This window comes from Parasteatoda tepidariorum, chromosome X1 (genome assembly GCF_043381705.1).
Source record: "Parasteatoda tepidariorum isolate YZ-2023 chromosome X1, CAS_Ptep_4.0, whole genome shotgun sequence".
NCBI lineage: Eukaryota > Metazoa > Arthropoda > Arachnida > Araneae > Theridiidae > Parasteatoda > Parasteatoda tepidariorum.
The window spans coordinates 21,802,967-21,830,378 of record NC_092214.1 but is presented as its reverse complement, the minus strand read 5'-3'; the positions used below and the strand labels follow the sequence as shown (position 1 = coordinate 21,830,378).

Genomic DNA, 27,412 nt, shown 5'->3' with positions numbered 1-27,412 from the left:
CATTCCAGTATCTGTCACAGGTGTTGCAAGTAATTGCAAGGCGAACCCCTAGATGCTCAGCATTCATTAGGGAGTTCTCTCCGCACAAGACACAGTGTAAAGCATTGCTTTTCCTCTCTATCTTTCTGCATTTAACTTCATTTTTAGCAAATAATTTGGTAAATCATTGATTAACTGAACTTCAATGACTGACTAAAAAGTACTACAAAACAAAAACTATGAGAAAATGTTTCTTAAAGAATTATAGTAATCCTGTGTGGGTAGCTAGAAGCTCTTTTTTCTTCAAAAACACATATATACTGAAAGTATTTATCCGAATGCACGTCTCACGTTTTTGAATTCTTAATAAGTACCTCTCTTGGCTTATAATGCCCTTTTTTCGACCTCCTGCCATTGAACCCAACATTCAATTCAAATAAATGAATAACTCTATCCATTTTTATCCCCAATTTACATGGCAGAGAGCTGTGGTGGCTCAGGGGAAAGAGCTCTCACCTACCAATGAGGTGAACAGGGTTCGATGACTGGTCGAAACGATTTCCGCAACAGGCTCGAATCGTCTACAGTGCTGACGTAAAATATTCTCAGTGGATCATGAGTCCCCTTGCCATCAGGCTAACCTTGGAAGGTTTTTGTGGTTTTCTTCTTTATGTTAGACGAATTCCGGTTAGTTCCATCGAAAAGTCCTCCGCGTAAGCAAATTTCTTCCAATACTTAATACAGGAGTTCCCTTCTCCTCTGAATTGGGTAAAATTACAAGACTACGAGTTGAACATAAGTAGTCGTTTACTCAAAAAATTGGGTCGGCTGTTCAACGACGCTTATAAAATAAAATATTCACTGCAGAGCCACTGTGGCTCAGTAGATAGAGCGTTCACCTCACAATAAGGTGGTTGGTGGATACGAATTGTGCACCCGGCTCGCACTGATCACAGTGCTGACGGAAAATATCTTTAGTGATAGACGGATTATGGGTTAAAATCCCTTTGCCGTCGAATTAACCTAGGGAGACTTTCGTTTTTTTCCTCTCCATGCAACGCAAATGTGGGTTAGTTCCATCAAAAAATCCTCCGTGAAGACTAGTTTGTCCCAATGCTTGTTCCAGAAGTTCCCTTATCCTCTGGATTGGATTCAAAATTACAAGGCTACAGAGTTGAACATTAATAGTTCTAAACTCAAAATTAGGTCGGCTACTCATATCTGGTTATGAAATAAAATATATTGCACGATAGAAAAGAAAAGAATACTTGTGAAATTGTTTATTAAAAAATGTTGAAGCATTTCACTTCAAAATTTGGAGATTTTTAATTTTGAAATAAAACTAACTTTATTCCTCTACTCTTATTTACACAATTTTTACCCTATTTTTCGTACCTTAAAAACTTATACATGAGTAGCCACTCAACAAATTAGTCTAACACTTATTTTAATACAATTATTGATTAGAAATAAATTATAGAAGCAAGTGAAAAATGATGAATCAATTCGTAGAAGGAAACATTTTCAGTCACTATTAAATATTAATAACTATAAAATATAAGTTTAAGCCTAAATTGCTTTTGCAATAACACTTAAAACCTAAAGTACGAACCAAATATAAAATTTCCTTATGTATAGCACTATATGTAAAGTTATGAGGTTAATAAGAATTTCTGGAGCAACAAAACTTCCAAATATAAAAAAAATGCCTCCGTAATAACTGTGTTAAAACACCAATATTTAATTTATTTTTTAAGTTTTTATTGATATTTGAAATTTTCAGACTGTTTATGTTATATTTAACAATTTATTAAATGCAATAACTCCTTAAATAGAAAGCATTTGAAAAAATTCAGCATAAAATATATAAAATTAACTGGAGATGAGAAAGATAATATATTCATTTATAATTTAAAAACTTTTGTTTAACCTTTCAAGATAGCCTTTATACATCCCTTATCGCTCTCATTTAACCCACACCCCTTGTCTTTAAAACTGACACTGTCAGTTGACATTTGCACTTAAAGAGGTGATGTGTGATCTCCAAAATAAGTGACAACTATGTTTATTTGGACAGATATATAGTTGTTTCAAAAAATTTTGGGATGCTTGCTCTTCTACTCAAATACCACAGAGCAGATCAGTGGTTCTCAATTTTTTCGGCTATGAAACCTTTGACGATCAACTATCTTCTGGTGGAACCCTGAGATACAATGAAGAAATTTCATTTGCAATTATGAACATACCAATGAATGAAAGACTATTCATTATTTTGAAAATATTTAATGATTATTTTTTTTTATTTATTATTTCGAAAATGAATGAAGAATGAAGTTTTTTCATCATATCATTTTAACAAATTGAGTTGTTTACAGACAGTTGAATTTAAAGGTTTTGAATATGGCTCTCAGTCTAACTTTAGATATTAATGTAATTTGTGTATAAACTGGAAATGAATGAGCTAAAATATTGTTTTTGTAAAAATAAACACTGAGAATGTTTGTCATAATTTTTTCAATTTCTATATTGTTGAATTGAATTATTTTTGTTTGATGAGGAAATACTAAGATAATTTTCATAAATGCATACTCTTTTCATAATTCTTTCAATATATTATTAGTATTTTTTTTTAAATTATGCTTTTTCACACGCATTTTAACTACATAATTTCATAAAAATAACAGACGTAATAAATAATGGATAATTAAATGGATGGAAATTTACTTACAGTTTTCGAAAATCAATGGTAAAAAAAAAGTCCCGAATCTCGGTACCTTCACGACCCTTGTACGAAACCCAAAGGTTTCACGTAACATCATTTGGGAAACGTTGGAATAGATTATCTCAACAACGAAATCTCTCTACCTATCCTCTTAATAGCGAAATATTTAATTGAAACACTAATAAACATTCAAAATATTCTCCATATAACGCAGTTGTCTCACTAACTAACTAACTAACTAACTAATCAAATTTTTTTCAGAGTACCTATCCATGTATGGATATCTGCTCTTTCATCTAAATTGGATAATATGTGGTGGAAGGGAAGGGAGGTGCTGCGTTAACATTAAGTTAAATCTCAGAATGAACAATAATTGATAAAATCAAGTCTGAGTCATACATAAAAATAAGTCGCAAGTTGATACATAATATAGGGAACAAATTGAAGATAAAGATAAAGAAAGAATAAGTTGTCTCACTGAAAAGATCAAACACTTTTATTTTCATCTACCATCATTTATTGCTTTATTGAAATTACATACATTTACAGGTTTGTTTGCTCAATTTAGGCTTATAAGCCTTTGTCAAGTAGAATGGTAGATAGAACAATTTTGAGAAGGACATCACAAAGAATACATCCAGGGTTACGAAGGGATTCGAACCCGCCACCTCCGTGCTTCACATTGCGTTTGACGGGCGATACCGCTCTGTCAGGGAAACCAAATCATTTATTTATTGGTACATATAAATGCAATCTTGCGTGCTCAATTACATAAGTACAGCTTATAAACTTTTATCGAGTATTAAGATAGATAGTATAATTCATAGTAGGATAGCACGAAGATACATCCAATGTTAAGGCGGGATTTGAACTCGCTACCTCCACGCTGTAGAGCGTTTGGTGGGCGATGCTACTCTGCCAGGAAGGCCCTGAAGTTTTCTTAGACGTCATCGGGGGTCGGGAAACCCTGACTGCCTGGGGGTTGGGTTGTGAGTTCGATTCCAACCGGCCCCACCGGCCATCAGTCTCCCCTAAAGAAAATGATGACTGGTGCTCGCTAAATCTGTTGGGGTCACAAAGTCCTCCAAGTTACCGTAACAAACCAATACCTTTTGGGGTAAAGATCATGTTCTGGTTCAGGTGAAAATTACGATCTGCGGATGAATGGATGGTGTCTGAATGTGGTCCTCCTTGTAAAAAGGGATGTCCAAATCCTCCTCAGGGATATTTTCCAGCCCGTCAAGTTCAGTACAGTACTTAGAAGTCATCGTTCGAATTTCGTCATTTTTAAAGAAATTAAATTTATAAATAAAATAACAGAAAATAAACAAATTAAAGGGTGGAATTTCTGCTCAAACAATTCTCACTCGCACGCGATTGTTTTTGAAACCACAATCATGGTATCACAACAAAATCGAATTCCGTATTAAAAGAAGAGAAACAAATCTTCTTAAAAACTACTTCATAATATTTATAACTTTCTTTTTAATAATACATGCGGGGGAAAAAAAAGGAACGGTTAAAAATGTTAGAATATAGTAAAATTTACTGAGCTTCTGGCTCAATGAGAAGACCACGATGGAAAATAATTTTTACCGAAGGGCTATGGTTTTTAAGTAAAATTAATGATATGGTTTTATTACCATATTGTTTACAGGTAAATGAGGTATAATTCTGGTAATTTTAACCAAAAGAGGGTACTTTAAATGGAAGTTGTATAGTTTAAGATATTGCAAAAACGTTCAGTATGATAACCTCTATTTTAATTAGTAAACAGCTGTTAGTTTTGTTTCTCGTCGGTTATTTTTTTTCTTCATACCTAAACTATAAGTTAACAACTACCTAAAACTATAAAAAAATGTACATTTGAAAATTTACAAATGCCCGGAAGAGGCTAAACGAAATCAGTAGCTTAACTATAACACATCAGAGATGTCCCAACATCCTAAAATAGAACCTCAGAGGTATTTGGCAAATCGGTATACAAATATCACAAATTAGAGAAAGCACCATAAACATATATCCCCGCTACGTATCGAACCCGCTACATCCTTGTTACAATCGATGTCTCTTTGTAATGCCTTTCTTTAAATTGAGCAATCTGTTTTTTAACTTGACAAGAGCTTATAATAAATCATACTTCGCAATAAGCTCACAAGCTTGCATACGTGTGAGTGACAATAAAAAATATTTCGAATAGTAATGTTTTTTCTTAATTATTTTTTACAACAGTCTGGTTTTTTCACTGGAACAGAAAGCAGCTGAGAGGTAGCGCGTTAGAATGAACGCGTTTAGTTTTGATACATATACAAGCTTGTGTTCCTTATGCAAAGATTGGCTTGTCTCTTGGCAAATTGTAGAACAGGTAGCACAAAATGAAAAAAAAAAAAAAAAAAAAAAAAAAANGAACTCGCTACCTCTATGCTTCAGAATCTTTGGCGGAAGGGCAACAACCAGCAGCAACAAAGCCCCAATAATAAATGGATGTTTTACTTGAACATCGATGTGTACTATTGCTGCACCGATAAACACTCTAAAGAGTAGACGTAGTGTGCTCGAATCTCGCTATAACACTGGATGTATATTCTTGCTGTCTTTCGCAAAATTGTGCTATGAATTTTTTGAACTGAAAAGAGTTTATAAACCATTCAGAGTGTTTAGAATGAAACAGACGTGTATGTGTAAATAAATTAAATAAATCTCAGTGCCTCCATAAAAAATGGCTGAAGCAATCACCATAATTAGATATATCTGAGTTCAGTATCTTTAAAACACTTTAATTAAGCATTGTTGTTGTTGTTAATTTACGTCGCACTAGAGCTGCACAATGGGCTATTGGCGACGGTCTGGGAAACATCCCGGAGGATGATCCGAAGACATGCCATCACAATTTTGATCCTCTGTGGAGGGGATGGCACCCCCGCTTCGGTAGCCCGACGACCTGCGCGCGACGTCAAGCACTTTACGGTAGCACAGTTTAACGAGGATCAATACCGCACACCCTCGGTCCCTACGCAAACTGATCCAAGTGGTCACCCACCCGCACACTGACAGTAGCCAGTGATGCTTGACTTCGGTGATCTGCTGGGAGCCGTGTCTTAACGATCAGTCCACTGCGGGACATTAAGCATTGGAAGTCATCATTCATGTCACTTTACCTCTTGTTATAATTGAGATATTATATTAAAACGGTTATCTTACTCCTATGAACCATTTAAAAAAACAATTAAATGGTTTCACTTCTGTGATTTAACTAAACCATAGTCTATTACTATTCTAATAAGTAAAAGACATAAGCATCACAAAGTTTGCAATAGTGAATATTTTAAGAAAGGTATGTAAGCTACTTTATTTATGTCGCACTAGAGCTGTACTGTAAACTATTAGTGACTGCCTGCGAAGCTGGGAATGATCGTAAAAGACAGACAGTCTGTCTATGGAAGGAACTCTCCTACTCATTCGTCTGGTACAGTGGCAGTGACAATGATTACGAGGTTTATCTATTTCAAGTAGGGGTGCTAGGTCAATATTTAAGACAGGATTTGGCTCGAGTCAAAGGGAGAAAGGGAATCAGGGGAAAGAGAAGCTCGCCTCGTTGAAATGTGCTGTTTCTTGTTTCCATAGCAGTAGACAGCCTTATACTTTGGGGCGAGGGGAGTTCTATCCATAGACAAACTATACCATCACAATTTTTGATCCTCTGACCTCATTCGTGAGGCCTCTTCCTCAATTAATACTTAGATCGGAAGAAAAATGTAATTTTCTGCAGATCTCTGTACCCATGGAACTTCTGAGCGGTCAACCATAGGACTTCCACAGATTTTACGGCTATGTATATAGCCTGTGCTTTGTTGGTCTTAACTAAGTTGAGGTCCCTCTGAACTGGAGTCTGATTCTCTAACCAATGGGCTACCACAGACAGCAAAAATTAGAAAAGTAAAATCGTAAAAATTTTACTTATTTTAAAATCTACTTATTTTGGGATAAAAAATTATTATTATTTTTATTATTTATTTATGTTTACGACCAGTTATTAATAAATCAATTTTGCATATATAGAGGTATGACATATTTTGATTGCGATTTCTATAATAGAAGTTGTTTAAGGGAAAGTTACCTTAGGCCAAATTCTACTCCAGGTTAAACCAAAGAGTATTGTTCAATGAATGCAATTCTCTTTTATTTTATTGCTTAAATATTATAAATTTCATTGGGAAAGTTTTAAATTATTATTTTATCATATTTGCTTCTGATAGACACAAATGCGGAAAATAAATTTTTGATTTTCGTTTCATTTAGTTATAGATAAGACAACAAATAAAAAAGTAAAAGAAATCTTGCATCTTCAAAATTCATTTATTTTTAGCATAGTTATGAATACATATTTATAATGCTTTTAAAACCATTAATACAAAGTTTACAAGTTTGCAGATATTTTTGTCTATAATACATATATAATCAACAAATTTGAAATTTAAATATATGGTTTTTAGTTAAGCATTAGCTACAAAACACTTAAAAAAGAACATTTTCAGCTGAAAGACTCTATGAAAAAAATCATATAAGTATTTAAATGAAAATTATTGATAAGTTTTTAACAAATGTTTAACATTCATAAGTTTTCTGACAACTGTATAAATTTATCATAATTAATTATGCTTTGTATTTCTGAAAGTTTATTGCTTCATTATACAAAAACATATAAATTTTTGACCTAGTCTATTTAAAAATCTAATTTAAAAAAATATAAGACCTTTAAACGAAAATAGACGCTATCATTTCAGAGGCATAATTTAGCTTTCTTTGTTTGTATCTGGGTTGTAATTATTTGTACTCGAATGTTCTTTTGGTGAGATCAACGCGTCAACATTATTGAAAAACAGGATTTTGCGTGAATTGTCTTTCAATATTCCACAAACAAAACACGAATCTTCACGCAAAAAGTCTATAACTGGCAAGCAATAAAAGTCTTCTATCTCTATACACTTCTTTCAATAAAATATTAAAAATCGAATTTTTGAGGCTTTATAATTGGAATACTTATCAACTAATTTATTTCCCCTTAAATAAATTAAAACTTAAACACAATGAGTTTTGATAAAAAGTTTTGCAAATATTTCAAAATAATTTTAAAACTATAGAAATTTTATAATAACTCCAATTAGAAAATAATAATAATGATAAATAATAACATTTATTATTTCATAAAATTCATGTGAAGAGAAATTCCTTTGTTAATATTTCTTTTCAGAAAAAAAAAACAAGAAAGATATTTCTTTACCGACATTTTTTTAATATATATTCCTTATTAGTTGTACTAAAAATTATTTGTGCAGTAATTATAAATTGACTGATATTTTTTTTAAAATACTCAAAGCTACTTTTTTCAAAGATTTTCATCAGTTTCGCAAAAAAAATGCTGGCCTGGTAATCAGAATTCACCAGCGCTTTTTAAATAATCTAAATTATTTTAAACTTACAAATTTTAATTATTGGCTTTTTTGAAAATTATAGTTTTACGAATAATTTACTGTAAAGAAGAAACATTATGTACTTATCAACATTTAAATTACATAGTAATTCAAGTAAAATCACAGTAATTCAAGTATTGTAAATTATTTTGCATTTTAAATTTTTTGCAAATCACAAACCATTCTGTACATCAAAAAAAACATCCAAACAGTTTAATTTAGAACATAAATGCAAATTTTTTAAGCACTGAGAATAATGCTTATCTTTCCAAGATAACAGCCTAATTACTTAAATAAAAACAATTCTTTTTTAATCTTTATACTATGCGAAGCTTTAAGTACTAATTTTATTACTTCCAATATTCAATGTGTCGAATAACGGAAATAAATCTCAAGTTTAAGTAAAAGTGTGAAATAAATGTGCATTAGTTTGCAAAACACAATATTCATTACACAGATTTATGAATAATTCGCATAAATATATATGATTGTTTAAAGTGATATTAAATCAGTTTTTATTATTAAAAGTTCTTCAGTATGTGACGAATAATTCACAAAGCCGAATCAAACTGCAGCATTTTCTGCTTCCTCAGTAAACTATAACTTTCATGTTTGGTTCAAAAAGTACAAAAAAGGTTTCTTCTCAGAAAATGCTATGATATTGTTTTTATCTATATACAATAAATATTTTTGTTTAACTATACTCAGAATCTATTTACAACGTTAGTTAAATAATTGTCCTATAATTGAGCTTTTCATCCCATTCCAGAAAGCGTGGGACGAACAGCTGTTGGTTGGACTGCCGCATAAGGTGGATAAAATAAAGCCGGATAATTAGAAAATGCTGTTGCAGCAGCACTCACCACGGGCAGTCCATTCCCTGGAATAGGAGATGTTCCTCCACTTGCTCTCTCATGGTACAAAATAGGTACCCTAGTAAGTCTTTGAGTTGCTGCTGCATGCAAGTTAGCAGCTTCTATGTCAGCTGCCATTTGGCGTTTCCACTTATTACGTCGATTTTGAAACCAGATCTTGACCTGAGTTTCAGTCAGGTGCAATGAAGATGCGAGTCCAGCTCGCTCTGAGCTAGAAAGATACCGTTTCATTTCAAATGTGGCTTCCAATTGGTATACTTGGCTGCGTGTAAAAACTGTTCTTGTCTTCTTTTTCCTCCGATGAGTTTTAGTTTTCTTGTCATCACCTTGACCGGATCCATCACCTGCGCATAAAGATTTGGAACCAGTCTCATGTTCTGAGTCTGAACCTCCAGAGTCAGGCCGCAATTGAGAAGCTGAGGCTGTATTGGGGCTGGGAGATCTACTGGAATTGTTCAAATCCAAACGATAGGGAGAATGAAAGGATGGTGAGGAGGATACTTGCTGAGAGGTAGGAGGACTCTCTGAAAAAAAAAAACACAACAATATAGATATTTGAGGATTCATGATGGATTAAAGTAAGAATTCATGATTTTATAAGGCAAAAACAACAAACCATAAAATTACCGGTTTTATGCTAATGATTAAAAGCACTTTTAAAATAACAAAGGAAAAAGGGATGTTATTATTTGCATAACTTTAGAGATGCGCTTTGCATACTGAGATGGACTTCTTGTATCTTTTGAACAATGGCAATTTTGAGATTATTTAATTTTTAAGAAGCATTTTTTACTTAAAATATCTCCAATGATAAAAATTTTGTGATAATCAATTGACCCAATAATAATCAATTTAAGGAAATAAAGTGACTAAAGTATATATCGGCAAAAGTAAATATATAAATAAAGATAAATAAATAAATAAATATAAATAAGCAAATAAATATAAATAAATAAATAAATAAAATAAAAACCGTTGGCAAGATTTAATTAATAAGAATATTAATGCAGTAAACACTACGATATGTTTCGATAGTGTAAAATTTTTTTGCTTTAATGATCAGGGTTTAGTTTTTTGTCTAAATAAACGAATTTTGTGAAAGGTTATTTTAATTCTAAAAAGAATAAAAAATCTGAAAAGTGCCATTTATTCAAAGAAAAATTAAGTAATTTTTAATATCTTGAAACGCGTTTGCAGAAATATAAGCAAAATAGCTGAGCGTTGCTTTAAAAAAAGTTGCGAAAATTTCGAGTATTTATTGCAAATATAAGTTCTAATTTCTTTTCTTAGATTGTTTCTTTTGTTACAATTAAATTGCTTTTAGCCATTTACGATATTTGTAATTGGTTTTATTTACTTACAATAGTTGTTTTAAAGTTTTTTCTTTTATAAAATAACTTCCCTTACCTTCATTGCTGAAACCTTTACGGCACATAAAATACTATTATAATTTATTACTATTATTATTACTTACTATTATCATTAATTATTATTATATATAGTTTCATAAAATTTAATTTTATAAAAACTAAATTCATATATTTGTGATATGCACATAAACAAGATTATTGATAAATGTTTTTGATGTTAACGTAAATGATACACTATAAGAATATGACGACTTTATTTTATAAATTAATATAATACTCCTAAATGTTTTAAAAAAATTATTAAATCGATGAATCACTTTTTTATTTTGTTATAATTCATGTTTTTGATGTACCTTGAATTAATAAACTTTTTACCTTCCGTTTAAATGATATACTTTTGTTAATTTTTGTTCAAGAAAATAACGCGTTTCCTTTTAAATAAACACGTAAAATTTGTAATTGCAACAATAAAACAATTCTGTACACAAACAATGCAACAATTCTGCACACATTTAAATTTATAGTAAATTAGTTTGCGTACAGAATGATTTTTACCCCAATTTCATTAAACAAAATAGTTTTTATTTGTAAATGCGAACCTTGTTTTAGTAATGTCTTTTTATTGATGGAATTTTAGGGCACTCTGAAACTCATTTTCATACAAACTAAAATATCACTAAAGATGGATGTTGGAAATCAAACTGAGACAAAAAAAATAACGTTAACCATTTGGCTTCGTTAAAAACATTAACTTTAGTAATATTTAAAAATAAGTTATATAATCAGGCTTAATAATAATTTCAATAATAGCTAAAGATAAGTTTTATAGTAAAATTCCGCATCGGTAAACCACAAATTAAGACTAATACTCTGTGTATAGGTTTACCAAAGCTGCTTATAATTTCTAAACTAAGCCTATTTAGAGGATCTAAGCGATTTATTAATCGTAAAGTTGGAATAGTTGATATCGGTTTATGATTCTAAAGTTATAGCAATTCATTTCACTTCATTAAATTTGAGAAATGGAGGAATGATCACGAATTTAAAAACAATTGTACTTATATTTAAGAAAAAAAATATCAAAAATAACGATTGTGTACAATAATTTCATCAAAAAATAATTGCAGACAATAATTAGGTTAAGTTTGGTAATTAGTTTTTGAAATCATAAAATTTTAATTTAATATGAAATGAAAAATGAGTGATTTAAACTTGAATTAGCCAATGCAGAACCAACGAATTTGAAAATAATAAGAAACTCTGACTGTTTTAGAATAATTTATATTCTTTTAGTTAAAGTCAAATTAGGAAAGATACTTTGTTGTTAGAAATTCAGTGTTTTTGTATACTCAAAATGTATAACGTTAGATTAAAGTAACCCGAATAAAAGCGATTTAAAATATTATTCATGATTTTAGTGTCATATTAAATTCATAAATCATTTGATTCAATTAAATCATTTGGTATTAGATTATTTAGTATAGATTTTATAAGTTATAAATCCTTAGCCTTGCAATAAAGAAAATATATATTTCACAACTTCATTCAACTTCAACTCACGATATAACGTTTGATATTTGATATTAACTAAAAATTGCCTAAAAAGCCTTTAATGGTAGATTTAAAATTTTCTTACAAAATTAAAAAAATGGAAAATCCATAAGCTTTAAAACAATTTCTTAATTACTTTGGTCGATAAATACTTTTTTGAGAAAAGGTTTTTGGTAAAATTTGATACTTGAATTCTTTTGACTTTAAGAGTTTATGATGTATGGACTCATGTCAGCGTTTTTTAAGGGAAAAAATTATAGCATGAACAGCAGTTTTTTAACTGCTGTTCATGCTATAATTACAAACATCAGAACAAAAAAGCTTGAGATTCATTTTCGTGTTTTATTAATTTTTTATTTTTTTATTATTTCGGCGAATTGGGAATTTTTATTTTACCAACGCTTCAATTGAAGAAGTTAAATATTACACAAATGTGTTTAACTACTATATGTTGAACTAAATATATTTTAAACTCAATTTGGTGTCGTCAATGTATATTCATTATATTATAACGTGTATGTCATCAGTGGAAAACCTATCAATCTAATGTCATTATTGTATGCGTCTTCAATGCATAAACTCTCAAGCTAATGTAATTTAATTAATAAATATACATAATGGATACGCGAGTACTATGAGAAAAGTGAGTATTCAACAATCATAATAACATTTACCTAAACTAGTATATGCTTACTTATAGTAATGTCTACGTACTTATAATGCGTACTTATAGTAATGTCTAAACTAGTATATGCGTACTTATAGCAATGCCAAAATTTTTAAAATTTTGGGAATTTATTATTTAAAATTTATAAAAAAAAATTGTATTGAATATTTTTGTGTTTATGATGTCATTGGATCAATAAAAGCGATCTTCTATGCATTCCTTCACGTTTTCTTTTTCTGTATTTTTTTTCCTATCCAAAGCTTAATTTTTTTATAGCTTTCGCTAAACAATGTTTATTTTTCCATAATGTTGCATATAAAATTGTCACATCAACTAGTAATAAAATACACATAATTAACACAACAAGTAGCAGTAAATATAATTTAAGCAACTTGCGGCCTACATCATATAATTAAAATATACAATTAACACATCCTTAATCAAGACATTTAGCATAACATCAAGAATTTATTAATCAAATCCATAATATTATTTTTGCATGTCACGTGATCCAGGGTCCCAAGTGCGTATTTAAAATTCATAAAAGTTTGCAGTTCTAATCGTCATCGTTACTATGACTTACTCAAAACTTCTTTTGATGCTTATAATTCTTTTATTTTCTCCACATTTGTGTAAATAAAATACAAATAAGAATTCATTTGCAAATTCTTTTTTAATATTTCAAGTGTGTTAAGCGGTGCAAATTTGATTCAAGAACTGTAGACTTCATTTGTAAATCTGTTGTTAAAAGTAAGTTTACTCTGTCTGACTCTATATGTAGTAAAATATATTATCAGAGCAAAAAAAGTATGATCATTTTCATTCGTAAAAGTATAATAATAAAAAAATTCAATGTGCTTTATTACTTTTCCCAAGGCCATATTTTCAGATAAAGTAGTTCATTGAGACTCTAACTTTCTTTAGACAGAATATTATTTTAATTGTATCATATGAAATTATGCTTATAGATAAGAAGACATCCTACAATTTTGCCCGAAAATTTGAATCGTGTTGAAAAAAAATTTACTGCCACTTCAATAACTGCGCAAGTTGAACCACATTATCGGACTTCTTAAGCTTTATTATACAATACGATATTTCAACTTGAACGGATTCAATTTTACACCTTATTTAGATTGCACTGAATATTCCCTGTATTACGGGTACCGATGTTATGGTTCAAAGTAGAACCAATTTTTTTGTGTGAGTGGAAACCAACAGAAGATAATAAAAATCACTACATATAAGCTAAATCTCTAAAATCAAGGCAGTATTCAAGGGGGGGGGGGAGACAATGAAAATTGTCCCAGAGTTAGGTACAGCATAGGATCCGCACTGAGCAAAAAAAGGTGTGGTTTAAATTACTATATGGAAATGGTGAAATTTATCGTGTTTCTGGTCTAGGGAAAAACCGAAAAGCTTACTAATTTTCAGCAAAGCGCTTTGGTAATAACTTTGGTAAAATTTACAATAAAACATGCTTTTATAGTATGTGATAAAATTTGGTAAATGCGGCTTAATTTGGTAATTTTATTATAATACTGGAGAGCAAGGCATGAATACCATTTAATCGGTAAAATTTACTTTTAAGTTTTATATTTTTACTTAAATATTTTTTTTTACCGGATTTTTTTTCTCCGTGTTGTCAAAATTCCTTACAAATATGAAACGTCCTTTAATTTATTTTTAAAAAATTACAAAGAATTCCTTATTATAAATACGAGAAATCATGAAAACTATAATTTTGATAGGAAGGTTCTTCAGAAATTCTACTAAATAAAACAAAAAGAACTTTTTGTTTCTTAAGGAAAGGGGCTGCAGTAAATTTTTTCTTGGGGTTGTGTTCAGTCTTACCTAAAATAATGTTTCTAGTGAGATTTATTAAACCAGCACAGAAAAAAAATTAAAATCTTAATATTTCACAGAAAATGTTTTCTGTCTTTCATTTAAAATATTTTATGAAAAAATATAAAATTGCTAATACCAATCAATATTTTTTTTAAAAAAAATCTCATTTTTTTGATGTTTCTAGCAACTTTTCAATAAAAAGGGAGAAAAAATAGTAATCGTTTATCCTTCTTCTTTACGGCAGATGCAATTGTACGCCTAAGTACATTTCTATTTTTCACAAAAGCAGAATAAAACCAAAAAAGGAAACACAGTTTTCAGCCCACTTTCAGCCAGTTTAAATAAAAAAAAAAAAATTCTATTTCTCACGAGTATAATGCATTCAAAATATCACGGGAGTCAGTTAAAGAGGGGGAAGCAAGATTAAAGGATTATCTGAATGGCATCGTACTAATCTGAATGTGTTATCTCGCCGCTAAAAGCACATCTTAGGATCGTTGGATAAAACGATGATTTGTTTTGTGATCGACAATACGTTTTTCCAAAAGAATCACTCTTTTATAAAAAGACCTTCTTTCAATGAATATTTGGCGGAAATAAAAGGTAATAGAGGAGCAACTGAAGTACCTGAAAGCTCGATTGTTTGCCATTTCAAGTTCTTGTAAAACCAGAAGAAAGTTGAAACAGGGGGTTTAGAGTAATGGTTCAAGATTTCACATGCCATTGAAAATGTGTATTACGTACATAAAATTATAAAATTATGACACTCTGGAAAAGAAATATTTTTATAAATCAATTCTTAAACTATTAAGAATCATTTTGATTTTTTAACTTATTACCGTCGTTGAACAGCCGACCCAATTTTTGGGGTTACGACTACTAATGTTCAGCTACGTAACTTTGTAATTTTGAACTCAATCCAGAAGACAAGGGAACTCCTGGACCAAGTATTGGGAGAAATTTGCTCCTGTGGAGGACTTTTTGATGGAACTAACCTGCATTTCCTTTACACGGAGAGGAAGACCACGAGAACCTCCCACGGTTAGTCTAGCTGCAAGGGGTCTTTAACCCATGATCCATCTACCACTGAGGATATTTCGGCAGCACTGTGATCAGTGCCAGCCGGATGAGGATTCATACCAACCAGCCATCACCGGGAATCAAACCGGGTTCACCTCATTGGAAGGCGAATGCTCTATCTCTTGAGCTATCGCAGCTCAAGAAAAGAAGTTGTAATTTCACAAATCAACATTATTTCGGAATACAATAAGCATATGGGAACACAAATTTGACTTTGTGGAAGAATTTTTGATGGTACTAACCCGCATTTCCTTTACATGGAGAGGAAGACCACGAGAATCTCCCACGGTTAGCCTGACTGCAAGGGGACTCTAACCCATAATCCATCACTGAGGATATTTCACGTCAGCACTGTGGTCGGTGCAAGCCGGATGCGGAATTCGTAATGACCAGCCATTGTCGGGATTTGAAACCGGTTCACAACATAGGAAGGCGAACGCTCTATCCCCTGAGCCATCGCGATTCACTATTAAGTATTAGTGATATATCCCAATTTAAAATTAAGTACGCCAGTTATTGTAACACATTTATTTCATTTTAACTTCGATAATGAAATAAATATCAGCGTATTAGCATTATTATATTTGACACTGAATGTATAAATAGTTTAGGTAAGTAAGTAATTTCAAAGGAATAATGTAATTTTTAAACTGAATCATATGAATAATTACGAAAGAAGAGTTTTAAATTTGATTCACAGAAAATAATTTTTGAAACTTTAAGTCATAAAATATGAACAAACTAATGCGTATATTACTGTATAAGTACGACATTCAATTTTTCTCTAATAAAGTTTTGCACTTTTATAACAATTTGAAGGTGATTTTTTAAAAGAATGTTGTTCACAAGTATACATTAAAATTTCTCAAAAATTATGTAACTTATTTTTAAAAAAACGGACATGATGTTACAAATCAACATAATCAAATGACCAATCAATAGTCTTCAATGAATTCAAAAAAAAAAATTAACAATTGGATTTTATATTAAAGTAAGCTCAAAACGTGAGTATAAATCAAATTGTTAGATTCATGATTTTTCGATACGTAACTAATACTTAGTTTACATTAGTAATATTTTAATCCAAAAATAAAGAATAAAATAATGCATTTCTGATCTGCTCACATATGTTTTTGTTCTATCTACGTTTTCTCTATAACTCCTAACTTCTAAATTCACTCTATAATTTATACTTTAGATTTCTTCACTTCGATATAAATTGTGGATCTGAACCCAATATAATACTGTGTGCTTTTAGAGATAATAATATGGGGGGGGGGAACTCAATGGTAATTTATCAGCGAAAAGTTATTTCATGAAATTTTATTCAATGAAAGGAGAATTTTTAATTTTAAATTCCACTATCTAGTTGTACCAAATAAATATTTGGTGATTTCATATTTTCCTCAGAAATTAGCAATGTCAATGTTCTTTTTTCCCCTTATAACTATAGAAATAACCAATGAAACAAAGCATTACATTATCAAAATGTGCATATCAATCAACTTTCCCCTCATTGCATATTCTTTAAGAACGTATTAAGTAGAAAGAAATATTTTTTTTTCAGTTTCAAAGATCCTTATTAATTAGAAGTTATGATAAATTTTATTTCCAATGTAATTTTAACTGTAATACTGCTTTAATCAACTGATTGACACATTTAAATGAATGTAAAATTATTTTTTGAACACTTGTTCGAAACTATTTTGTTAGGAACGTTTGTAGTTTTTGTGTTTCACAATTATACTTATCATTATTATCAATTAAAAATATTAACTATTTTTCATTTTGTGTTTACCTATCTCAAATTTATACTGAGACTATTTAATTAAAAATAGGGAAGGAGTGTAAAATTTTATGAATATAAAGAAAAATACCCTTAACGCTCTAATAAATCCATTTTTTTACTCTTATATTAATAGTGCAAAGAAATATATTTATAAAAGATATAAAGAACAGAGAGATAAAATGTAACAGCACCCGAAGCCGGATTCGAACCCGTGATCATCCTGCTACGAGGACAACTCCTCGACCACCATACAGACCCATCGGCTTTTCCCGCCACTTTATTTTCGATCATCTAGTCCTCATTCTAGTTAACAATCTCCCACAATGCACTGCGATGAATTTCCTTAATTAAGAAAACATTTTCGTCACAATTCGCGTGATTTCGTGACGAAATGATTCGCAAAATTAACGAATTACAGCTCAAGGACTGCTGAAACTGTGAAAGTTTTATTTCTGAGAGTGCAATCAATTTTGAACACGAATATACTTGAAAACTGGATGGAGAAAAAGGTTCAGGAGATCTAGATTTTCTTTTTTGTACCCGTAATATGACTTTTTCTATAAACATATTATATTCTCCAAAAATTTACAAAAAAATATATTTATATATTGTAAGTTATCTTGCAGATTTGCATTTTTCATTTCTAGCTAAGAATTATCGACTACCGACAATTTTAGTGTATACTCTACCTAGTGTATATCTAGTAAACACTAGGTATACTCTAGGCATCTAGTAATACCTAGTCTACCTAGTTTATATAACTTTAACAAAACTCTTTCAACAAGAATTCCATGTCCACTCACCCAATAGCTTATATATAATCCCACTCATCTAACAATCCACCGTTTCTTTTATATGAGACAGATTGTAGATACATCTGGCAGATGAAGCAATGAAGAGGCTAGGTTAAAAGTCGAGCCATTTATGTCCCCAACCCCTGTCACAGCCTATTCTTTGTCCCCCATGGGTTTCAATATCACAAGGGGTTGGAGAGGGAACAAAAGATTTCCCATTTAACATCAAAGAGCCGATCAAATAACTTGCCTTTATGGACTCTCCATAGTAAATTGAAGAGCAAATGTGTTGTTTGTAGCAGTTTAACAGATGAATACATAGTTGTTGAGTGTATTGCGCTATTTTATGAGTGCTTCTGGATTTTGCATCGTTTATTTGGATGTTTTGAAGTAACAGAGCTATTTAACACTATGCTTTTCTAGGGAGTGAATGGCCAATTGATCTGTTAAACAATTTTTCCTCCTACGAGAAATGTTATAAGAACAGCTTAAAATAAAACAAAATAAAGGATTGTTTTTGCCACTACTCTAACTACTCTTAATCGTTTAAAATAATTGCATTGCGTGTTTTGATAATTTTAAGTTTAAAAAAAAATTACTTTATTTCCTTAATAGTCTATTATTTATTTAAACATTTCAGTGGAATTATTTTTTTTTTCGGGTAAGGTTTTGTGAGAACGCATTTGAAGATCCTGCAGTTTACAAAACAGTTTATGTTACTGAAAGCTGATTCTAAGGGGGGGGGGAAATGAATTTAAAGGTTTGAGATTTTTAAGAGCTGGCATACGATTGAAATCGTAAGTATCATAAACATATATTTACATTTCTCAAAAATTTCAAAACAAAAATTGAAATTTTAAAAAAAATAAAATTTGAAAAAATTAAATTGAAATAAAATAAAAATAAAATAAATTGAGAAAAAATAAAATTTGAAACTCGGGGTGGAGAAGAACTGTATTTTTCTCGAAATGCCTCTCCAATCAAAACTTTAGCAATACAATCCCGTCGTTTTCTTCACTATGCCTTTCTTTGGTCGTCTTGCCTCTGCTGGGAGAGAAACCGCTAATCCCAGCAAAGTGTAATAACTCTCGGGGAGAAACGCTTTTTCAAGTTATTGATTTGACAAAACTTAGTAACCCTCAAAATGCAACAGATGGTAATCCAATAGCCATTTTTGTGAAAAATGACATAAACCGTTCATCCCTCTTGTCCTTCATTTTTATTTAAAAAAATAAGAGTAATTATAAATCTGCAAAATCTAGAAAAAGTGTCAAATTCGGGGATAATACGATTGTACCAAGATTGTATTAATGCATATTTAATATGTTAGCTCTAATTCTAATAATCTTGAACCATAGTTATTCAAAGAACATTTTATGACAAAAAAAGAGTCTATAAAACATAACAAGAAAATCATTTGCCTTTCACTTTAAAAATCTGATTATAAACTTTAATAACGAATTTAAAAACTTAACATAATTTTTTTAACCCTCTCCTTGCACTAAAACCAACTTCAGACTTCAATTTCCTCACTGATTGTTTCTATTTTCACACAACCTTCGCATATATTACAGCTTGTTTGAGGTTAAGACTATCATCTCCTTCGTTACAATACGAATGCATATTAGAGAACTATTACACCTTTCCTCTACGTTTCATCTCATACTTTCAGGAAAATGCCATGGACGGGTAACAGTTTATGAAAATTTTTAAATTATGTTTTAAAATTTTTACAGCGTTGTTTCCTTAACACTAGAAAGACTGAAACTTAGTATATACCTATATTGCCCAAAAGCAGTCAAAATGACTGCACTGTGAATGAATAACTAATGTGTAAAGAAATTTGTTTAATTAATTTGTAACAATTTTTATATTATTTACAGTTGTATAACAAGTTATTAGTAAATATGAACAATAAAAAAGTTTACTTCACTTGTAAAGAAAATATTAATTAATGCATTATTACTTGTACATTTTTTGCAAATGAAAAAGCAGTTAAAGAGTAGTCAAAATGACTTCCTTTGGGCAACCTAGTGTTAATAAAAATTTTATTATTTTCAACGAATCACAGATTCTGAAGTATATGAGTTTCTTATTCTTATGTTGCTGACATTCATGGAGAAAATAAATATGCATTGTTCATCGGTTTTATCTGTTTATAAATTTAAATTAACAGGCAGTGCCTTATTAGTGCAATTATTTAAGCATTTTTAAATTTATAAAAAGATATTTTAAGAAAAATGTTTACATATATTTGCTAAAATTATCATATAGAAATCATTTAAGTGATTCAGGTAATTTCATATCATTCTTTTATTACGACTTCATATTGATGATTCTCTTATTTTTATTTTGTCAACACAGACCATGGGTGGCCGAATCTTAATGCACTGGAGGACTCGCAATGGCCTGTTATTGAGATCTGATATTACGAGGTAATACATTAATAATATTTTACTTCCTCTAGAGCATTGCTTAAACATAACTTTTCCGGTCTAAGGCATTAGGTAAAAATGTTATTTATGTAAAAATTAGTCAATTATATTAGTTATATGGGCACACCCGTTTAAAAATTGGGGCATTATATGCAAAATGTCTGCCACCCTTGCCATAGACATTGTTTAAACAACAAAATTGCAAACATTTCTAATTTTAATCCAATATTCGATTTAAAAAATAGAAAAAAATTCAAAATCATCCATCTAAACTTTCTCTTTATAAACCGGGAATTTTGCTTTCTTTTCAAAATAATGCTTAGAGTATTTTTTAAATATTTAATGTGATGAATGAGGCTTTTTTCCTCTTTAATTTTAAAAATAGTTTAGCTGCCTGGGATGAAACAAAGTTTAAATTTGAAAGTCGCGATAATATCAACTACCGAGTTGTGATCGATTAATAGACACACCAGTAAGTAATTTCATTAAAAATCCATATTTTTTAATATTTGTAATAGAAGATAGCGATAGATTCATTTTTTCCCCATTAAATGTCAATGGATTACTATCAATGTATATACTTAAAACATTCTAATACAGTTTTCACAATCGGCAGCACAAAATTGTAAAATTGGCAGCTTAGAGCAGTCAGGAAAGGTCTCCTCAAATATCAAGAACTTTTTGGTCTTGAATTTATCCGGTAGAATCCTTAATTCAGTTCTGAATTCTTTTCATTTCGTTATTTATTGTTAATTGAATAATAAGGTGTTAATATTTTTATACATCAAAAGAAACTCACGCAAATACATTGTCAGAAATTTCATAGCTAACTGTCCGAGTCTTTCAAATTTAATGCAATATAAAAATGGTGCTTTGTTGTAATATAGATCCACACTTTTTAAACTTGAGTGCAAGATAATTTAAATGGAATGGTTCAATTTAAATGGAAAATAATTCAACAAAATTATATGAATCAATTCAATTCCTTTTTAAAGTTTCAAAAAATTTAAAACATAATGCAGTTTGAAGCACCGATAGTATGTTTCAACGTTGAACCATTTTGTTTTTTTTTTTTTTTTAAATGAGTTGATTTCTCGAAAATAATTTTTTTATGCTTTTTAACATTATAAAATATTTTAAATCAAGTAAATGAGTTTCGTTTTGTACTTCATTATTATATTATTATCAATTAAACATTCAGCACCATTTATATAATTAGATTAAAATCAAAATAAATTAAATATAATTGCATTATTTGTTATTACGTTGAGTACGTTACGTGGGGAGTCAAATACTATTGCAAACCACTCGAGGTTCACTACATAATATTTAAATATTGTACTAATTAGGATAGTATTATTAAACAACTGTTTCAATTAGTACATTAGGATTAAGATCGTATTAATAAACAATTGTTTCAATTTGTTCAATTAAAAAATAATTATTGCCGAAAAGAAGTAATAAAAATTTAATAAACGTATATATTTATAAAAATGAAAACTCTTTTTTTGTCATATATTATGGCTGAAAAAGAATACTGAAATGTAGAACAATTTTTTAGATTTATATATGTATATGCAAGAATTTCTCCATTTCTTTTGCTATATATGCCTAATATGTATACCTAACTTGGCATTTTTTTTTTTTTTTTGGAAAGTAGGAACATAAAATATTTTTAATCCCAGTAAAAGGACGTGATTTGATTTAATAAATTATAGGTTTTATTTATTTATTTATTAATTTTTTTACTGATATCATAACCATCACTTTAAAAGTGCATTCTTTAAAGGAATCTTCACGAAACTTCAAATAACTTTTAATAACCCAGTGAAGGAATGGGATAATTTTGACTATTGGAAACGCAAATATATTTTTGATTATTGCAAATTACACGAGTTAAAAATCTGCAAAGAAATCTTAGGCGAATTTTGGGAACATAACTTATATAGTTAGTTGCAAAACCCTTAACGAGTTTTTAAATCCTCTGATATTATTATAGCATCTTAAGAATAGCCATGAATAAATACAACGAAATAATAAAATTTTAGTACATTGTTGTTTTCCTTAGAGCATTCTTATTTAAATGCATTACTAAAACTGTTGCATTACTTAAGCCTATAATCATCAAGTAAAATGTTTAATAACGAAGTAATTTTCATTTTTTAGCATCAACTATAAACGCTTATCAAGGTACAATTTAATAAAACGACTGTTTATATTTTAAATACATATGAAATATGAAACAGCTATAAACGTTTATGAACAATCAATTTAATAAAGCTATAATTTATATTTTAAAATGTATATAAAGTAAACATCAGTAACAAACGCTCATTAACGATCAACGTCATAGAACGAATTTCTATTTTTTCAAATACATATGCAGTATAAATTGTAAATCTGCATAACGCGAAATATAAATAAGACTTCCATATCCCTTTAATCTTCCTTGCTATATTTTTATTTTTTAGTTTGACGATGACAAAAAACTATGATAATAAAACAATGGGCAGTTATTTCCCCAAGCAATTGTAAAAACTATTTCACAAATGACTTTTTTTTCCAGTTTCACAGCAGTGATTAAATTTTTCTTAACATTTAGAATTGTTGCTGCAAGCTAATTTTTTTTTTAATTATGATTACTTAATACTTCAATTTCATGTGTTTTATATTTTCTCATTATCATCAGCACTTTAAACTTTTTCCTTGCCGTTAAAACATTCATTATGTTTAAACATTTTTAATACCAGTTGAAGGTACTTTAATTACTTGCAAAGAATCTATACGGATTAAATTTAAATTATTTTCTTATCAACAGAACAATCTTTTCATTAACTTTAAAAGATCCATTAACAGTAATTTCAAACTTTTTCATTATCATTTAAATCTGTTGATCACAATTAAAAGTAAATACATACCGATATACGTTGAAACTAATGATTACTTTCAACAGTAAAAGAGCATACGGATCAAAGCTATAGCATTACAAAATTTTGTTGTGTAAATTTTCAAATTTCACTTACATCCACAATAAAATTCAATTAATTAAGATTTACTGTAGTAAAATAAAAGTATTTAGTCTAAATTATGGTAGTATTTTCAAATTATTTATGTAATTTGTTGGAATCAAATTATGCTGTTTTTAAATTACTACTTAATTTTTTTAATGTAGTTTGTTTTAATACTTTGTTTTAAATTATTTAGAATAAATGTATGTACAAATATGATGGATTCCAAACGAAAAGTAAAATAATTAAATTATGTTTACATAGAACAGTATTGTTATTCTCAACAAAAAAAAGGGCAAAAAGAAACTTTAACAAGTGCTAGAGGAAGTTAGAGAAAATAATGTACTTCAATTGACTTCAATCTATCGAAAACATTTGCAAATTAAAAGAAATTATGTTTGGAAATTAAACAGTCGAATTCAATTCTTAAAATCGAAGAGATATTAAAACTTTATTGCTTCCAACAACCCCATGAAACATTTGTCACTACGCTCTTATTTCTTCGTAAACATAATTCTGTATAATGACATTATCGCAAGGTAATCAAACTATGATTTCATCAACATAGGAGAATATGTTGAACTTATAAACTTTTTAGAGTGCAATAATAATTTTAGCGCCCAAATTGTGCAACTGTGTACGAATTTAAAATAGAGTCATATATAACATTGCTGTTTTCTTCACCGTATATACCTCCGTATAACCGATTACTTTTAAATGTTGCATTCCTATTGATTAAATTATTTTGATAATGGAAATAAGGGGATTTTTTCCATTATCAAAAATCCATTATAGAAAGGAATCTTATTTAAGATAAATAACTTAAACTTAAATATAAGATTCAAAACTTCAAAACACTAAGCATTTTATATCGTTAAATGCGCGCGGCTGCCGCCGATATGTATTTATATATATATATATATATATATATATATGTTCNCATATATATATATATATATATATATTACTTTCTCGGGAATAATAACCTAATTAAAAAACAGCATACATATTGTTATTTACTAATTTTGGTAGACTAAATTTTAAAAAAAAAAACTACTAAGATCGTACAATATTTCCATTCTTACTACCATTGTTAATGCCTTTTTAAGTTCTAGTTCTAAATATTAATTATTAAATTATTTCCAAACAGGGTAAAGTACAGGGTATGTATTAATAGCTGACACAATGTCTTTCTAAAGGTTTGATAAGACAAAACTGGAAATGACTTAATGGCATTTTTCGATATTGTAAAAAACTGTTACAATTGTTCAAAATTGTTTACTTTTGTATAAAATTATCAGTATGAACTCTGCAAAACGGTAAGCAATTGTTTGTATACTATCACTGTACTTCAATAATTGAGTAATCTAGATGCAAGACCTGATAATTGCATTCAAAAAATAAAGAAAGAAACAATTTCAATCTGACTATACCTTTAAAAAATATAGTAATTTGTTACTTCAATTTTATAAAAGGAACAATAATTAGTAGTAGTTCTATAATCATAATATTCTAAATTTCCAGCCTTTGATCCAGAAAGCAGCAAGTTCGAAATGCTACAAAACTCTGTGCTATAAATAAAGTTTGTGCTACCAAATTGTAAATGATTAAAGGAATATCTGAGGTACTTATCAAGGAATGTTTGAAGAGCTAATTAAAGTTTCGAAACCCTCTCAACTCCTTTTTTTTCATTCTAAGCTAATATTCTCTTTCAAAGGCCTGTGTTCAATATTTTATAAATAATTTTATACAAAATCAGTTTCTATCAGTCTTTTAAATTTTTTTTTTATTAAATTCATTTTTTTTTATATTTTATTATTTTAAAAACTAAATGCTGAATATATATACATATATATATAAACAAATATATAAATATATATATTCATATATTTGCTAATTTACTACTTCTGTGGTATATTTTAATTACCACAATCAGCCTTCTTAATTAAAGCGAATAGGTAGGAATTTTTTGGTGAACCTTTGAAAGATTATCTTTGTTAAGATTCTCTTAAAAAAGTTGCGATAATTGATCCCTATGATTTGATATTAAACACTTCATTCAAAATAATATAACTATTAAAATAAATTTGCAATACTTTGAGAAAGTTGTTTACCTGAATTATTGTTCCTATTCTCTTCTCGAGTTGAAACAGGATTCCATGCATAATGAGGATATATCTGTTTCACATATGCATGTTGTTGATGATTACAAAAGTTCTGCGCGTGTCGCATAATCGCCAGACGTGGTTCAAATGCAATATTCTGAAAGTTCCTTCTGGCAAGGCAGGTATTGACATCATTTGGAACAACATGAAATTCTTTTTTCGGATCATCTCTACTTAGGATGCTAGCTATAGAAAAAGAATTTCTTGTGGCTATCGAAGGTGCTTTCATGTCTTCAGTTGGAGCTTTAGCTTCTGAAGAATTTGATGAGCAAACAGTTCTCTCCTCACCATTTTCTGACATCAGGATAGACATTGGTTACCAATTATTAATATTAATTTAAAGTATTTGTGTATCGAAACAGCTAACGGTATAATCCTCACAAAACATTACTAGTTATCGGTTTTTCTTATTTTTAAAATTGATAGTTTTGTTGTATTTTGATCACAAGTTTGAGGCAATAGTAAATATTTGTCCCAACGTCCCACGTTTGACTGTTCACAAACTTGACTGTCAATACCAACTCCAAGTTCTTTGAAAGTAGTGACAAAATTCCCGACTCCGCCTCTCAGGAGCGCCATGCTTTCCAACATTTGAAATCCATATCTAGTGATACGCGCCCCCTATTGGTTAGTAAGGGGGTCGTTTGTACCGCCTCTGCTCCCTGCCAATTGGTTCGCTTGTTGCTCCCACTTTCTAAGATTTTGAGACTATTGAGACAAATATTTTGTCTGTCTAAGGTCTTAAATCAATTCCCTGTAGTCTAATTTCGCCGTGATATTATCTTTTATTTTTTTACAAAATTGAAATTAATAGGATTATCATTAGGGACTGTCTGTTCATATTTCGAATGTCATTGATAAAGACATTCTGGGGGTTTTAAGGACTATTTGTAATCGAAACAATGAGGGTACTTGACTGAAAATAAATTTTTATTAAGTTAGAAAACGATTGTTTTTTATATTAGCATTTTTTTTATCTCTTCTTGAATCAGATGTTAGTTGCTTATTTCATATATTTTCATTTACATTCACCATTTAGTTTTTCCCTGAGCAATATTCAAAGTTAATATTTGTTAATCTCCAATTACATTAGCAAAACACGTTGTTTTTTTTTATCAAACATGCCGTATCAGAAAAATTCTCAAAAAGTCTTATTATATGGCCTTATATTATCATTATAGCAACTAAAAAACCAAAAGATTTTATTACTGGAGTTCAGATTATTTATTTATTGTTTCTTTTCAAGTAAATGCAGTTTTTAATAATATACTATTTAGTTTGAATTAAATCTTAAAAAATAATTAGTGATAGGATAATAACAATATGACATACATTGTTTAATTCGATAGAAAATATCATTTTTAATTATGCTCGAGGAAACGTCACAAAATCATTAGTTCAGAGTTAAAAAATTTGCACCAAAAACACTCTTCCGAAAAATTTGTAAATGAGGCCATTATATTGCTAGTAATTAGCATATCCTTTACAAGACATGTTCAAATTCCTTAATAATTGATTTTAATATTTAATAATTCTCTTATAATTCATTCCAATATAAAAAATAAAAATAATTTCATTCCATTCTTGAACATTTATGATACAATCGACAATTATGTCCAAATGAAACGAATTATTGTTAGCAGTTATTAATATTATGA

General features: G+C 29.4%; 1 protein-coding gene across 1 annotated transcript; it reads right to left on the bottom strand.

Annotated features, from left to right (window-relative positions):
- Nucleotides 1-7,038: 7,038 nt before the first annotated feature.
- Nucleotides 7,039-26,305, bottom strand: LOC107437524 (homeobox protein HMX3-B-like). Its single transcript, XM_016049560.3, has 2 exons — nucleotides 25,704-26,305; nucleotides 7,039-9,571 (listed from the first exon to the last, which is right to left on the bottom strand). Exons 1-2 carry the CDS (start codon nucleotides 26,065-26,067, stop codon nucleotides 8,928-8,930), a joined length of 1,008 nt encoding a protein of 335 aa, XP_015905046.1. The 5' UTR covers nucleotides 26,068-26,305; the 3' UTR covers nucleotides 7,039-8,927.
- Between the last annotated feature and the right edge of the window lie 1,107 nt (nucleotides 26,306-27,412).